This window comes from Chelonoidis abingdonii, chromosome 7, assembly GCF_003597395.2.
Source record: "Chelonoidis abingdonii isolate Lonesome George chromosome 7, CheloAbing_2.0, whole genome shotgun sequence".
Taxonomy (NCBI): domain Eukaryota; kingdom Metazoa; phylum Chordata; order Testudines; family Testudinidae; genus Chelonoidis; species Chelonoidis abingdonii.
This window is the reverse complement of record NC_133775.1, coordinates 87,698,435-87,714,345: the sequence shown is the minus strand read 5'-3', so window position 1 is coordinate 87,714,345 and position 15,911 is coordinate 87,698,435. Positions and strand designations below refer to the sequence as shown.

Here is a 15,911-nt window from a genome sequence, read left to right as displayed (position 1 = left end):
ATTGATGGTCTATGGCAGAGACAGAGTGGTGCCCTAAAAACCTCACCAACTATCGATAATTAAGCAAAGTTTTACAGTGAGAACCTTGTAGCATTCAAAATATTTCCTAAAGTATAAGGGGATACTGCAGACACTGAGGTAGCCATATTGATTTATCTTACTTAAGATTGGCAAGTTTTTAAGGGTCACCGTGGTAGAGAGGGAGATATGTAGGTAGGGCTAGAGAGGAGTTATTTAGTTTAAGAGCCAGTGTGGACACAAGACCAAAGAGATATAACTAGCCATCAACAAGTTTATGCTTGAAATAAGGCAAAGGTTTCTAACAATCAGAGGATTGAAGTTCTGGAACAGCTTTCTAAGGAGAGCAGTTCTGGCAAAAAAGCTAACTGGCTTAAAGACTGAGCTTGATATGTTTATGGAGGGGATGATGGCATGATCAGACTGCCTACAATGGCATGTAGCTGATCTGCAACTGCTAGCAGCAAACATATCCAGTGGCTGGTGATGGGACACTAGATGGGGAGGGCTCTGAGTTACTACAGAGAATTCTTTCCCAGGTGTCTGGCTGGAGGTCTGACCACATGCTGAGGGTCTAGCTCAGGGGTCACCAACCTTTGGTACACAGCCCATCAGGGTAATCCACCCATGCCAGTTCCCACAGCTGCCATTGGCTGGGAATGGCAAACCATGGCCACTGGGAGCTGTGGGGGGCTGTGCCTGTGTATGATCAATGTAAACAAAATGTCTCGTGGTCCACCAGCGGATTACCCTAATGGGCCGCGTGCCGAAGGTTGCTGACCTCTGGTCTAACTGATGACCATATTTGGGTTGGGAAGGACTTTTCACCTTCCTCTGCAGCATGGGGCACAGATCACTTTCAGGTTTAAACTAGTGTAAATGGTGGATTCTCTGTAACTTGAAGTCTTTAAATCAGGCGTTCTCAGACTTTTGTATTGGTGACCCCTTTCACATAGCAAGCCTCTGAGTGCGACTCCCCTTATACATTAAAAACACTTTTTTAATATATTTAACACCATTATAAATGCTGGCTGCAAAGCGGGGTTTGGGGTGGAGGCTGACAGCTTGTGACCCCCCAATGTAATAACTTTGCAACCCTCTGAGGGGTCTCGACCCCCAGTTTGAGAACCCCTGCTTTAAACCATGATTTTTGGACTCCAATAGCTCAGCCAGGGGTTAGGAGTCTATTACAGGAGTGGGTGGGTGAGATTCTGCAGCTTGCAATGTGCAGGAGGTCAGACTAGATGGGCCCTTCTGACCTTAATAGTTGAATAGCAGTCACTGGAGTTATTGCAGACAGAAGATAGAAAACCATATGGCAGTTCCAAAACAGTGCTTTTTTACTACAGCAGATAGCTTTCAATTTTAGTAGACAGATTTTAAGCAAATCAGTTTCCCTTATGTATTTAAAGTGAGATTACCCTTTGTCTTGGTTCAGTTGCTGTGGAGACCACAACAGTATTACAGATAGCCAGTGCAAGAAAAAAGTCAGTAACGGACGTGGTGGAGCAGGTGTCCTTTGCAGATGGAAATGATGCCAAAGACTCTATCTGGAGTGCAGCATCTCTCACTTTCATCAACAGCCTGTTATCAGGGGTCACATCCTTTTCCTGGAAGAGAAGTTATTCAGTAAGGACCACATTTGAGATTGTGTACGACCTGCACCTTAGGTTTTCTAGAGTTTTCAAGGAAATGCTTGTACAGCAAATAGAAAAAAAGATAGAATTCCCACTGTTGCATAAATAGATGGTCAAGGTCACACATCATCACTAATGAAATCTTCAGGGATCTTCCTGAAGAAGAAAAGATTCTTCATCTCAGAGACTATGCAAATGAGGTGCTCAGATATGATGATGATGGAGGGTAGAATAAGAACCTACATAGAACAAAATAGGAAAGTGGTCACTTTGCTGGGCTTGGAAAAAGCGCAAGTCAGGCCAGAATCTGAACCTAGATCATTAAAATTCACGTTATACAATCTGCACTATGGCACTAAACCCATACCCAGACCTAAATGGGCAGATTCTTGAAACCGCTGATCACTGAGTTAAATGGAATGCTTAATAGGGACAAGTGACCACCCAATGAATTCAGGGCCTATGTTTAATTTTTGCTCTTCACTCTGTATGGCCAATTTCACATCTTGTTCTCATACCATAATGTCATTTCCAAAAAAAAGGAAAGAAATGAATCACACCTCTCAAAGTGTTTTCACAGAATTTTTTTTAAAGAAATCATTAATTCCTGTGACGTGGTATTGTAATCCCTAGCCCCCACTTGATTTTTAATACATTTGAATTTAGTTCAGGCCATATTTAATAAGATCTTCCAGTTTTAAAATACGAGCCTCTGTAGGACCCAAGGCATTTTGATTTCTTCTTCGAACTATTGCCAAAACAATTTAGCTTCCTTCTCAGTTCATCTCTGCCATTGCCATCTCCTCCTTCAATCTGGCACAATTATTATGAAGTTCTCTAGTATGCAACAACAATAAATCAATAACCTTCAGGCTGTTTTGTGCTGAGCTGAATGTGTTACATTTTAACTCCCGCTTGCTAAAGTGAATAGAGATTCTTAAATGATCTAATAATTGAAAATTGAAAAATAAAATCTATTGCTAATTATACTGGACATATGCATTCAGCTCTCAGCTACAGGAGACCCTCTTATGTCTCTGGGGTTGCTGATTTAAACTAACATTCCTTTGAAATAAGTGAAAGATTTAGACACACCAAGTACCAGCAAAGAAAGTGCGTTTGTGTTTACTGGCTGCTATAGCATCACGCAATGGAAAACAACACAACCTGAGGTCCTCTATTACTTGCATAATTTCAATGAAAAAATACAAATTGTACGTACAAAATCCCAAAAGCCAAAGCAAATTTCTCCAGGATCCATACATATTCTAATACAGTAACTATTAATTACTGATTACTGAACATCTAGCTATTTATTCCGTATCTGTGCTCTTTTCATCAAATCCACCAACATGTACTCATGCAAGCAGCAAAGCACAATAACATACACCTCTCTCTTGCTCTTGTCCATCATCCATCCATCCAGTTTCTACTGCATCTATATCATTAGTATCCAGTACTGCAGCACCATGCAGCAGATGAAGAATTATTTAACCTAAGGTATGCTACTAGTGCAGAAACTTTCTGTACTATATTCTGCATATTACAATTATTGAATATTGAGGGGACACTATCAGGTCTGAAAAGCTTGACAGTGCACAACTGAAGCTTAGAAGAAAAATTTTCATTATCTTAAAAAATGACAACAGATGTTGGCTTGGATTTATATGTTTCCATGTAGCTGGATGCTAATGTATAGGAGACAGATGGTGAAACTGACACATCTATTTTCACTGACCAAGCTGAGTGAAATGCAGAAATTAAACAATCAGCGTTAAGAATGAAAAATCAATTAAAATTTAAAAATCCCTCCATTGTTAGTAAGCTAGTTAGTTATTTATAAAATGGGTAAGGCTATTTAAGTTTTAAAGGGTAATTTATTAATAGTTTTCATTTAAGTGTCCCTTTAAATAACACAAAATTAAAAATAAGTTATTGACTTTAAAAGATGTTAACTATGAAAACTGCCAGTCTTCAAGAAATGCTTCTAATAGTAGTGATATTTATAAGACATGTAATAGCAGACTTATAAAATCTAGATCAAGAGTAAGAACCTTCGTTTAAAAGACATGGCAAATGGAATATAGACAGTGATAATCCTCTATCTTGTTCCATAATTTATTCCTTTTCGTATTGTAAGGTTTTTCTTTCCATTCTTTTATAGTACAAGGAAGTCTTCTCCCCATCCCAGGGTCTATTTTTTATTTTGTAGTATGTGATTAGATGCAGCCTTTTTCGCACAAAGAAGTTGCAGCAGCAGCAGCAGGAGACAAAATTAATAAAATAAATTGGCTCTCTCTCCACTTGAGACACAAATAGAAACCATGAAGCTGGCCAACATAAGGGAACATTTGTAGGTCCCAGCATGAAATGGGTAATTCTGATTGGGCTGCAGGCTATTTCTCAGTGAAGCTGGGGTTTGATGGATACAAGAAGAATTAGTTTTCATTTTCATCTGTGGCTTGAAGGAAAGAGAAACCTGATTTCTCGCCTATAAACGTCTCAATAAGATTGATCTTTCACCTTCCCCACCCCGCCTCTCTATTTCCTCACTGAATCAGGGAGAAATTAATGATACAGAAAACATTCTCTCTCTAGGGCTTTCTGAAATACAGCTTTTTTTACCATTTTTTATTCTTTTCCCACCCATATGATCTTAAGTTATGCAGAGTCAATACAAATTCCCTGGCACTGGTATAAACACTACAAACTTGACAGGTATTCTCAACTTTAAATAATCTCTTTCTTTCTTCGTGCGAATTGATTAGGTAGACCAGGGGTAGGCAACCTATGGCACATGTGCTGAAGGCGGCACCCGAGCTCATTGTCAGTGGCACTCACGCTGCCTGGGTCCTGGCCACCGGTTCAAGGGGATCTGCATTTTAATTTAATTTTAAATGAAGCTTCTTAAACATTTTAAAAACCTTATTTACTTTACATACAACAATAGTTTAGTTATATATTATAGACTTATAGAAAGAGACCTTCTAAAAATGTTAAAATGTATTACTGGCATGTGAAACCTTAAATTAGAGTGAATAAATGAAGACTCGGCACACCACTTCAGAAAGGTGCTGACAACTGAGGTAGACTGATTTTCAACCTGGATTTAACTCAACCTCTAATTATGCAGGGGTAATTGTTAATGGCACCAGATACAGATAGCTTGGTATCCAATTGCTGTCATTTATGCTAAAACTTACTATGAGGTGGAAAACATGGGCACAACTATTTGCAGGAGCACAAATCGAGGACACTACTGAAAAGTTAGACTATGCTGCTTCTTGCATCATATTTTTGAAATTTCTATTCCAGAATGGATGACACAGTGCTGCTTATATTTTTCTCCAGGATCAGCAGGCTCCATTTTCAATAACTCCATCAAATGACAGGAAAGAAACATTATCATCTGCTTCCTTCTCAGAATGACACTGACAGCAACATATGAACTGATGAAACCATCTCATATTTCAACAAAACAGAAAAACCTCTGAAGCATAGATGCACTCACAACACATTCAAGCTTGGATAATTCTTGTAACCATCTAGCTCCATAATCCTAAAATCTATCAAGATATAGCGATAAAGTGTAAAACCCATATAACAGGACATTAGGAGATGTCTGGGAACCCAACTGGGTTTGGGGAGGAGACACTCAAGCTAATGGTTGGCACCTCTTTGTGGCGGATGTCCAGTGCAGGTACTCCATAGGGAAGGTATACAGTGACCAGATAAATGGCTTGGAAAAGGACTTAAAAAGAGGCGTCAGTAAAGGTGTGAACGGGGAACAGTTTGGGACCCCCCAGGAGCTAATCCCATTATTATAGTCCACCTTAACCCTCCTATGGGGTGGAGATGGGAGTGGAGGGTGGTAAGGTCCTCGATGGATTTGCTTGAGTGACCTGGATGGAAAAAGAGGGGGAGCTGGTAAAAAGCCCTCTTGGTAGTTATGATATAAACATGGGTTTACCTGCACTACACACTTATCTGCCAGGTAGTCCCAGACATCTAATAATACAGTTGTGGCCTGATTAAACACATGTCAAATATCTGCTGTCTTTCTTTCAGTATCGCCAGACAATAGATTACTAACAGTACAAAAACACTTAAACGTAACTAATGCAGATGGCTTACCACCAATTCACGTAAGACCACTTTCCAGTTGGCTTTGCAATAACTGGTTGGGAACTTTTTGACAAAATTACTTTTTGTTGGAAAATGCTGATTCATTACAGAAATGTGTTGGTTTTAATTAAACTTTTATCAGGTCCAGAAAGAACTGCTGATGCGTGAAAGAGAACCATTTGCCCCAGAATAGCCTATAGTAAGGGTGGCCAACTTGAGCCTGAGAAGGAGCCAGAATTTACCAAGGTACATTGCCAAAGAGCCACAGTAATACATCAGCAGCCCCCTCCACCAGCACTCCCCTCCACTCCCAGAGACTCCTGACCACCAGCAACCCCGCCAATCAGCGCATCCCCCTCCCTCCCTGCATCGCCCGATCAGCTGTTTTGTGGCATGCAGGAGGCTCGGGGAGGTGGGGAGAAGGAGTGAGGGCATCGCAGAGTCGGGGAGGGGGTGGGAAGGGGTGGAGTGGGGACAGGGCCTGTGGCAGAGCCAGGGGTTGAGCAGTGAGCACTCCCTGGCACACTGGAAAGTTGGCGCCTGTAGCTCCAGCCCTGGAGCCGGTGCCTATACAAGGAGCCACATATTAACTTCTGAAGAGCCTCATGTGGCTCCAGAGTCACAGGCTGGCAACCCCTGGCCTATGGTCTGTTGGAGAGTGCCAACAGAAAGTCTCTCTCTCTCTCTTTCTCTCTGAGTCAACAAATATTTAATTGAGAATGAGGGAGACTAGCTTTACAGCCAGATGGTGAGAGCACTCACTTGCAATGTGGAAGACCCAGGTTCAAGTCAATGGTACAATTCAAGGCAGATGAAGAATTTGAACCCGGGTCTCCTGCTTCCTAGGTGAGTACCCATAACCAGTGGGCTGTTTTCCTCATGCAACAATTTGAAAGATCTTTGCTTTGTCCTGCATCAAAATGAAAACAGTGTTAAAACCTTGACATTTTCTGCAAAATTGAATTGGTGTTTTCGAGCCAGCCCTACCACACACAGAACATTGCTTAAACAGAAACAAAAAAAAAAAAAAAAAAGGAACTCTTTATACTTCCTTTTGGTGCCACATCTATTTGGCATTTACAGAAGATTATCTCTTGTTCAGCACTATTACTTTCCATTAAAGCTCAGCAAATTCCATAGCATACTATTATATTAGCAGCTCTCCTACTTTAACACTTCTCTTGGCAACAGCCCCACCAGGCAGGTGCTCACAGCAGATGCAGTACTAACCTGTATCCAAAACCCACTCTTCTCAGCATTGCAAAGATCTTAAATTTTCCTTTTATCATGGGCTACCAGTTTTCATAGCTGGTACAACACTTGGAAACTTGGCATTTAGAAGCCAAAAAAAAAGAAAAAAAGTAGAATCCCAGCTTGTGGCCCTTTGGACACTCCTGTCTACTATATAGAGAAGAATTTTTTTCTTTCCCTTTGTCTGTTTGATACAAAGATTCAGGAAAATGTACATGGAGAATCCAAATTCTAAAAACATAAGAATGACCAGTGGTTCATCTAACCCAGTATTCTGACTTCTGACAGTGGCCAATGTCAGACGCTTCAGAGAGAATGAACAGAACATTGAGTGATCTGTCCCATCATCCACTCCCAGCTTCTATGCAGTCAGAAGCTAAGGACGCCCAGAGCATGTGGTTGCATCCCTACCATTTTTGAGTATAGCCATTGATGGACCTATCCTCCTTGAATGTATCTAGTTCTTGTTTGAACCACGTTATAGTTTTGGCCTTCACACATCTGGCAATGAAATCAATAGGTTGACTGTGCATTATGTGACAAAATACTTCCTTATGGTTGTTTTAGACCTGCTGCCTATTAATTTCACTGGGTGACCCCTAGTTCTTGTGTTATGTGAAGGAATAAATAACATTTTTTAATTCTCTTTCTCCACACCTGTCATGATTTTATAAACCTCTATCATATCCCCTCTTAGTCATCCCCCTTCTAAGTTGAAAATTCCCAGTCTTTTAAATCTCTCATCATATGGAAGCTGTTCCATGCCCTTAATCATTTTGGTTGCCTTCTCTGTTACATTTCCAATTCTAATATATCTTTGAGATGGGGTGACCAGAACTGCATGCAATATTTAAGGTGTAGGCGTACCATGGATTTATATAGTGGCATCATGATATTTTCTGTCTTTTTCTGTCTCTTTCCTAATGGTTCCTAAAATTGTTAGCTTTTTTGACTGCTACTGCACATTGAGCAGATGTTTTCAGAGAACTATTCACAATGACTCCATGATCACTTTCTTGCATGGTAACAGCTAAATTAGACCTCATCATTTTGTATATGTAGTTGGGATTTTGTTTTCCAGTGCGCATTACTTTGCATTTATTCACATTGAATTTTATCTGCCATTTTGTAGGCCAGTCACCCAGTTTTGTGAGATCCCTTTGTAACTCTTTGCATTCAGCTTTGGATTCAACTATTTTGAGTAATTTTATATTATCTGCACATTTTACCCCTTTTTTTAGATCATTTATGAATATGTTGAACAGCACTACTCTTAGTACAAATCCATAGGTGACCCCCTTTTTCCACCTCTCTACATTCTGAAAACTGACCATTTATTCCTACCCTTTGTTTTCTATCTTTTAACCAGTTACTGACCCATGAGAAGACCTTCCCTGTTATCCCAAGCTCTTAAACAAACTAAGAAAACATAAATGTGGGACCTTGTCAAAGACTTTCTGAAAGTCCACTGTATCCACTGGGTCATGCTTGTCCTCATACCTGTTGACTCTCAAAGAATTCTAATAGGTTGATGAGGCATGATTTCCATTTCAAAAGCCGGTTTGACTCTTCTTCAAAATATTATGTTCATCTATGCCAAGGGTGGCCAACCCGTGGCTCTGGAGCCACATGCGGCTCTTCAGAAGTTAATATGTGGCTCCTTGTATAGGCACCAGCTCCAGGGCTGGAGCTACAGGTGCCAACTTTCCAGTGTGCTGGGGGATGCTCACTGCTCAACCCATGGCTCTGCCACAGGCCCTGCCCCCACTCTACCCCTTTGTGCCCCCTCCTCTGAGCCTGCCATGCCCTCACTCCTCCCTCTTACCCCCTGAGCCTCCTGCATGCCACGAAACAGCTGACTGAGAGGTGTGGGGAGGGAGGGGGAGGTGCTGATTGGCTTGGCTGCTAGTGGTCAAGAGGCCCTGGGAGAGGAGGGGGGTGCTGATTGCGGGGCTGCTGATAGATTACTGTGGCTCTTTGGCAATGCACATTGGTAAATTGTGGCTGCTTCTCAGGCTCGGGTTGGCCACCCTTGATCTATGTGTCTTTACTACAGTTTCAACCAATTGACTTGGTACTGAAGTTAGGCTTACTGGCCTGTAAGTGCCAGGATCGCCTATTGAGTCTTTTAAAAAATTGTTGTTATATTAGTTATCCTCCAGTCATTTGGCATGGAGGCTGATTTAAGTGACAGGTTACATACTACAGTTAGTAGTTCTGCAATTTCATATTTGAGTTTCTTCAGAGCTCTTGGGTGAATACCACCTGGTCCTGGTGGCTTATTACTGTTTAATTATTCAACTTGTTCCAAAACCTCCTCTACGGCAAGTAGATCAGGAAACCCTATTTCTAACGGAATTTGCAGTGTGAAGTGAGAAAATTTTTAACTCTAACCTTTAAAAAAGATGCAAAAAAGAACTGGAGAGAGCAGCAAGAAGCTATAGATTCTGATTCAATGATTTTATGATAATAGGAAAAGAAGTTGGGGAAAAATTCTCTTGAAGATGTTTTACACACCTGAAATGTCATGATCCATACAGCAAATAGATACAGAGAAGTTCTCAATGTACTATGTGGGAAAACGGGATGCAAGACAACAGAGCAGCAAGGAATAAGGTTATCATGAAATAAACAGATTCCAGAAGTTAACAGACTTCTAACTGATGTCCACTTCTACATAACAGAGATACTAGTTAGCAAGGCAGAAGCTTGTAATAAATGCATTCATAAGCCTAAAACCTGCAAACAAAAGTCACTGGGAATCAGTGGGCATAAGAGATTTCCATCCGGAGCTTCTTTGCTTAGAGTTTGACCCCCTAAAATGCTGAGCACTCTGGCTGAAATCCAGTAAAGCACTTGAGTATGTGTGTAACAGAGCAGAGTGAAAAAGTAACAATATTTGGGAAAATTTTGTTTCTGTTTTCAAATTTCAAAAAAATAATAATCAAAATTCTGAATTTTGAAAATTTTCAACCTGCTGTACAGCCGGTCACAAAAATGGGACAAAATTTTTACAAAAATTAGAACTGAAAACATTGACCCATTTTTTCTGCTGAAGTTCTGACAAACTTGTGATGAAATTCTGCAAGTTTTCGATCAGCACCAGTGTTTAGTTTTAAGCATGTGTACTTGAAATTAAGGATGTGCCTAAGTATTTTGCTGGACTGAGTCCAGAGTGCTCAGCATTTTGTAGGATTACAGCCCTATTTTGGAACTACATTTTATATAAAACTCAAATTTTATTTTTTTAACTTTGTACTAAAAACCATACTAGGTTCACTGTATTTTATCTGTAGTAAAGTAAGTCCTGTCTTTTGACAGAACAACAAGATACTGATAACTCTCCTGGTGGCTCAATTTGTCACTTTTACATGATATAGTGTAATAGATTGAGATTCATCTTGGGTGACCACGTAGCATTCTCCAGCAAGTAGCAGGTTATCGTTTCCTTGCTCCCAACCTAGGAAATGAGTGCTGTTCCATTGACTATTTTCTCCTTCGGCCCCCTCCTCCCCTCAAAAAGTTGCTTGAAGCCGAGATCCCCAAAACGTATTGACCGAATCTGAAGTTACTCACTATGGTACTGCTGAACGCCACTTGAGACTGAATGCTGTCACAATGCCCCAATGATTTCTTCCTTGCATGTCCCTGAAAACGAGCCCGGGCACTTTGGCATCTCCTCAAGGGCTTAGAATTTTTCTGTTTTAAAGTTTCTGGTTTCTCGATCTTGATAACAGGAAGAGCGAAATGCTGATGTCTTGCCCAGTCTTCGTCATCTGAGTCCAGTTCCTTATGGGTTTCCAGGCGTTTGGCTGGAAGAGAGAAACCAGGATCTTGCCTAGTCTTTTCTTGTTATTAGCAGTATTATTGAGAAGATTTTATTATTATTATTACTAACTCTGATAATCTGTGACGCTCTGTACCTCAAAATAACACCCTGTATTCAAACGTATTCACCACTGTTATATGATTGTATGTTTTGTACAAACTATTCCTTGTGCGGTTTCATTTGAGAAGTTATGATCTGTGGAACATTATTATCCTGTTGAAGTGTATGCACTACCATTGTATGTGAAGTTATGGAGTTTGCTATATGTTTGTTACTGAAATATGTTGTGTGTCTGGGAGATTCCCACAGCCTGTCAGTAGCAACAAAGGAGCAACTAACATCTCCAAGCCAGATTAACACTACGGATAGCCAGCCAGATGTTGATGGCCCATTAAGGAGAATCCACTCTCCCAGAGAGCCCCTCCTGAAGCACATAGATGGAAGCCTAGTGTGTCCCAGAGCATTTAGAACATGTGACCTCTGATTCCATGTTTGAGACACTCTCTTTCCATGCACATGGATTGAGGGAGGGAGGTATCTAAATTTGGGATGGTGACATCAGTCCCCATCCTCTCTCCTCTCCCACCTACTCTGAAGGCAACAAGAACACTGGGAAGACAAAGACTTTGAACTGGGGAGATTGGTCTCAGGATGAGAAGGGAATTTAGCCTGAGTATTAAGAACTGTAACCTGCCTGCAACCTCCAAATGGGGTAAGAAAAACTGATTAAAATCTTGCTTAATTTGATAAAGTTTAGAATTTAGACTGTGATTTTATTTTTATTTCTTACGAAACCAACGTTGATCTCTATGCCTAACTCTTATGATTACTTAAAATCTTTCTGTAGCTAAAAAAACTTGTTTTAATGTTTTATCCTTACCAGTGAATTTGTCTAGAGTGCTTGGGGAATCTGCTCAGACTATAAGGGCTGGTGCATGTCCACTATCCTTTGATGAAGTGTCGAACTAATTTATAAGCTTGCATTGTTCTAGAGAAGATCTAGAGCAGGTACATTTCTAGGGTGCAGGGCTGGGGGGATTTGCTGGTGTTTCCCTGTATATGGTTCATGAGTGGCTTAGAGCAGTGGCTCTCAACCTTTCCAGACTACTGTACCCCTTTCAGGAGTCTGATTTGTTTTGTGTGCAAGTTTCATCTCACTTAAAAACTACTTGCTTACAAAATCAGATATAAAAATACAAAAGTGTCACTGAAAAAATGCTTAATTTCTCATTTTTATCATATAATTATAAAATAAATTAATTGGAATATAAATATTGTACTTACATTTCAGTGTATAGTATATAGAGCAGTATCAACAAGTAATTGTCTGTATGAAGTTTTAGTTTGTACTGACTTTGCTAGTGCTTTTTATGTAGCCTGTTCTAAAACTAGGAACATATCTAGATGAGTTGAGGTATCCCCTGGAAGACTTCTGCATACACTCAGGGGTACACATACCCCTGGTTGAGAACCACTGTCTTAGAGAGCATTTATGCAACTTATCTAGCAAAACATCATGAGAGACAGCCCAGGCTGGAGAGTTAAGAGGACACAGCAGTGCCACAGTTCCAGGTTGTACACTGGGGACTCATCACACAATCTCTAAACCATCACCAGAAAAAAAACTTCCATGCAGTTCAGTTTCTTGGCAAGCCTCCCTCTGAAATGTTTATCACTACAAACCAAAACAACAAAAAGCTGATTACTTTTATGGACTTCTGTTAACTAACGTCTCTTTAGTTGCACTTCCTGCAGTTCAGTGGAACAGAAGAATGAACTATTGTAATTCACAAATTTGGTACTGTTTTCACTCACAGAGCATGAAAATCTATTTGGCAGCTGCTGGCCAGCTTAACGACATTCTAAATATAATGTAGATGTGGAGTAGTTATATGCATAGTAAAGCACTTTGGGCCTAATCTTGCATTACCTACAGGAAAAACTCCCACTGAAGAATACAACATGAAAGGGAGTTGCAGTCAAATGGGAATTTTGTTTTAGCAAAGACTGCGAGATTAGGCCAATAATATTGTTATCCCTTTTTGACCCAAGTGGCTTGTGAAAGTTTGCCGCACTGTGGGGGCTGCAGTTGGGTATAAAAATTGACAATGAAGTCTGGTGTTTTCTTTGAGACAAACATTTACTTAAAAGGAACATAGGGAATCTTGCATCTCTGAATGCAGAAGGAATCAAAACAAGACAGATTTTTTGCTTACAGTCCCAAGCATCTTCAGTCAGCACCAGACCCAGAAGCCCATTCTCTAGCTTCTTTCATGGCCATAGACTGTGCTTGTCCAGGCTCTCTCAGTATGTCTTGCTTCAGTTTGTCTGTCCCTGTGTGCTCAGTTTGTCTGTACTTCAGCTTCTCTCTCTCTTTCTTTCACTCACACACACATTATGCCTTCCGCCTATATGGTGTGAGCTTATGCCTATTTTTAGGTGGGGCTCCTTAACTATCTCTTACAGCTATCTTAAATGAAGACAGCATTCACACTCATCAGTTTCAATGAGGTTTTAACAAAATCTATAACAGTATTTATTAATGAAAAAGTAACTATCCGCAATGGACCTAACCAAAAAAAAACCAGATTCAAATACCCGCAAACTTTGGGGAACTTCTGATATGGACTTTGTAGTTTAGGCCTGTTTCTAGCAAACACATAATTGTTCCTACCTTCCGCATTACTCAGATGATCGTATGGTAATTACTTTTGGACCCACTGAGTTTAATTCCCACTTATCTCACTTAGTAAGAATCAGGGAAAGGTAGGACTGGCAGTTACTACAGTGCAGTGATTTTAAGAGGATATTTCTTCCTTGCAGTCCTGAATTGTTGATCACAATAGAGCAGAGGCTGAGATGTTTGATGTAGGAATATGAAGATTAGTTATGTGGCTTCAGAATAATTTTAAAAACTTCCCTCTCTGGTGAACCTTTATAATAAAACAGTCACCAAAGAAAACAAAAACGAACCCCAAACAAACCACAAAATGGAATACTAAGCCACATTTAGCTAGCCAGGAGAAGGTATAGTAGGATCATAATACAATAATATTTCTTTGAGTTTTACCATTTTCCTGATGTGAAAACTCATTTCCATCGATAGTACAGCGCCGAAATACCATCTTGTTCTCTGTTAGTGTCCCAGTTTTATCCGAGAAGATGTACTGGATTTGCCCCAGATCTTCAGTGATATTTAGGGCTCGGCACTGTATGGGCAAATCTACATCCTCATCATACAGGTCGATATCATTGTGAATTAAGAAAACTTGGCCCAGCTTGACGAACTCGATGGACACGTAGAGAGAAATGGGGATTAAAATCTGAAAGAAGAATGTTCCACAAGATGTTAGAACCTCAGTGGTGGGTCTTTTTTCTCTCTGTACTTTTCACAGTCAGACAAGTTCCATGTCAGCTGCAGTCATGACACTTTATGGAGGAGAAAAAGAACCAGTTCTTTCTGGAGTCTGAGTCTAGTTAATTCAGTGGCAGGGAGATTTTCACTGTCCCTGTAATTCACAGGGAATGTATAGGTCATGGTCACCCTCACAAAAGCTCTGTGATCTCCATGATGTAACATCTTGACCATAAGCACATGCATCTCCTGATTCTCACTAAACATGTATCTATGGGAATGATATACTACCAGGAAATTCATATTCTAGGACTGAGGCTATGGTGCCAGAAACAGTCATCCAGAAGTGGAATGATGCTGTACACATAATAGCACCCTATGGATATAGCAGTGGATGTGGGTCAAGAGGTGCTATATTTGGAAGTGCTCAGATGGGATTCACAACACTATCCAAAATGTGTTTCTAGGCCAATGTGCATCTTGCGCATATTGCTCCTAAAATAGGATGGACTAGCATATTTTTCAATTCTTAATATAAATTCCTTTGAATAAGTAACTGCTTTTATTTACCATTTCTCCCTCTCTTGTTATCCCCAAAAAAACCTCTAAATTCCCAAAATGTACAAGTATTCTGTTTCAGAAATAGTGCATAGCTTTCCTAGGAATTCTACCAACAGCTCAGAAAATTGTCCTCATATTTTATTCATATTAATCAAATTCTGTCTCTTTAAATCTCAGTGGCTATAATAATAAATATGAAAAATAAATCCCCATTCCATAAAATGTTCTCAGTTAGGCTTAATCAGATTCAGATATATGGTCTTCCAGTTCTAATTTATCTTCTTTTTCCATGCCAGCACAGCCTTATCTAGTTATTATTCCCTGTTGGTAAAGTGTACAATAATTTTTGTTTCACTGTTTCTTTGAGCTACTAAGTAGAATTCTCATTCTGAATCAGGGAGAAAACACTGAAAGTTCTAACATACTGATGGAATTGTCTTACTCTGTGTGAATGCGATCAATTCTGGAACTAGTTTAATGATATTACCATCTCCTTCATATCAATACACTGGGGAAGGGTCAGAAAAAAAATCTGTATCATTCATGTTATATATATATATATGTATAATTGTGTGTGTGTACATACATATATTCATACCCATACTATAGTGATTACTGTGAATTAACTATAACAATGTATGGGTTTTCAGATGCTGTAGAACCCTAAAACTTAAGAAGCTTTCAAGATAAAAAGGTGCTTCCACCTGATGTATAGCAACTGGTTCTCTACCATGTGATCTTTATTTACAAATACAAAAAAGGCTGTTATCACTTAAGCATTCTAGAATAACATCCAAAATATTGCACTAACTGCTGTACACTAGTATTTTGGACCATTTCTGTAAAATATCATAGTATTTTTACAAAAGTTTAAAAATAAATTCAACTATCAAGAGGCTAGAACTTGACATCTGCTTGCCAGCCATTATATCAAAGCTATAGATTTTTTAAAATTTCTTTTTTACCTGTAACAGGATTATCATTGTCAAGAACATGTAGAAACCAGCAAGAGCGGAGGAAAGGTAGTTGCCATTTGGGTCTGGGACTTCGTATGGTGGGCGTTCTGAAAAACTCCCATTCCAAATGCCATGACCTATATAGAATCAACACTATTTTAGTGGCCTAAGCTGAGCAA

At 39.8% G+C, this 15,911-nt stretch overlaps 1 protein-coding gene across 2 annotated transcripts in view; it reads right to left on the bottom strand.

Annotated features, from left to right (window-relative positions):
* The window catches only part of ATP10B (ATPase phospholipid transporting 10B (putative)), a 71,174-nt gene that overhangs the window by 21,723 nt on the left and 33,540 nt on the right, over window positions 1–15,911 (bottom strand). For both annotated transcript variants that reach the window (XM_032794353.1, XM_032794352.2), the window contains 4 exons: window positions 15,742–15,869; window positions 13,931–14,183; window positions 10,608–10,843; window positions 1,440–1,628 (listed from right to left, as the gene is read on the bottom strand). In XM_032794353.1, the coding sequence (XP_032650244.1) occupies window positions 1,440–1,628; window positions 10,608–10,843; window positions 13,931–14,183; window positions 15,742–15,869 (806 nt within the window). The remainder of the gene's footprint in view (window positions 1–1,439; window positions 1,629–10,607; window positions 10,844–13,930; window positions 14,184–15,741; window positions 15,870–15,911) is intronic.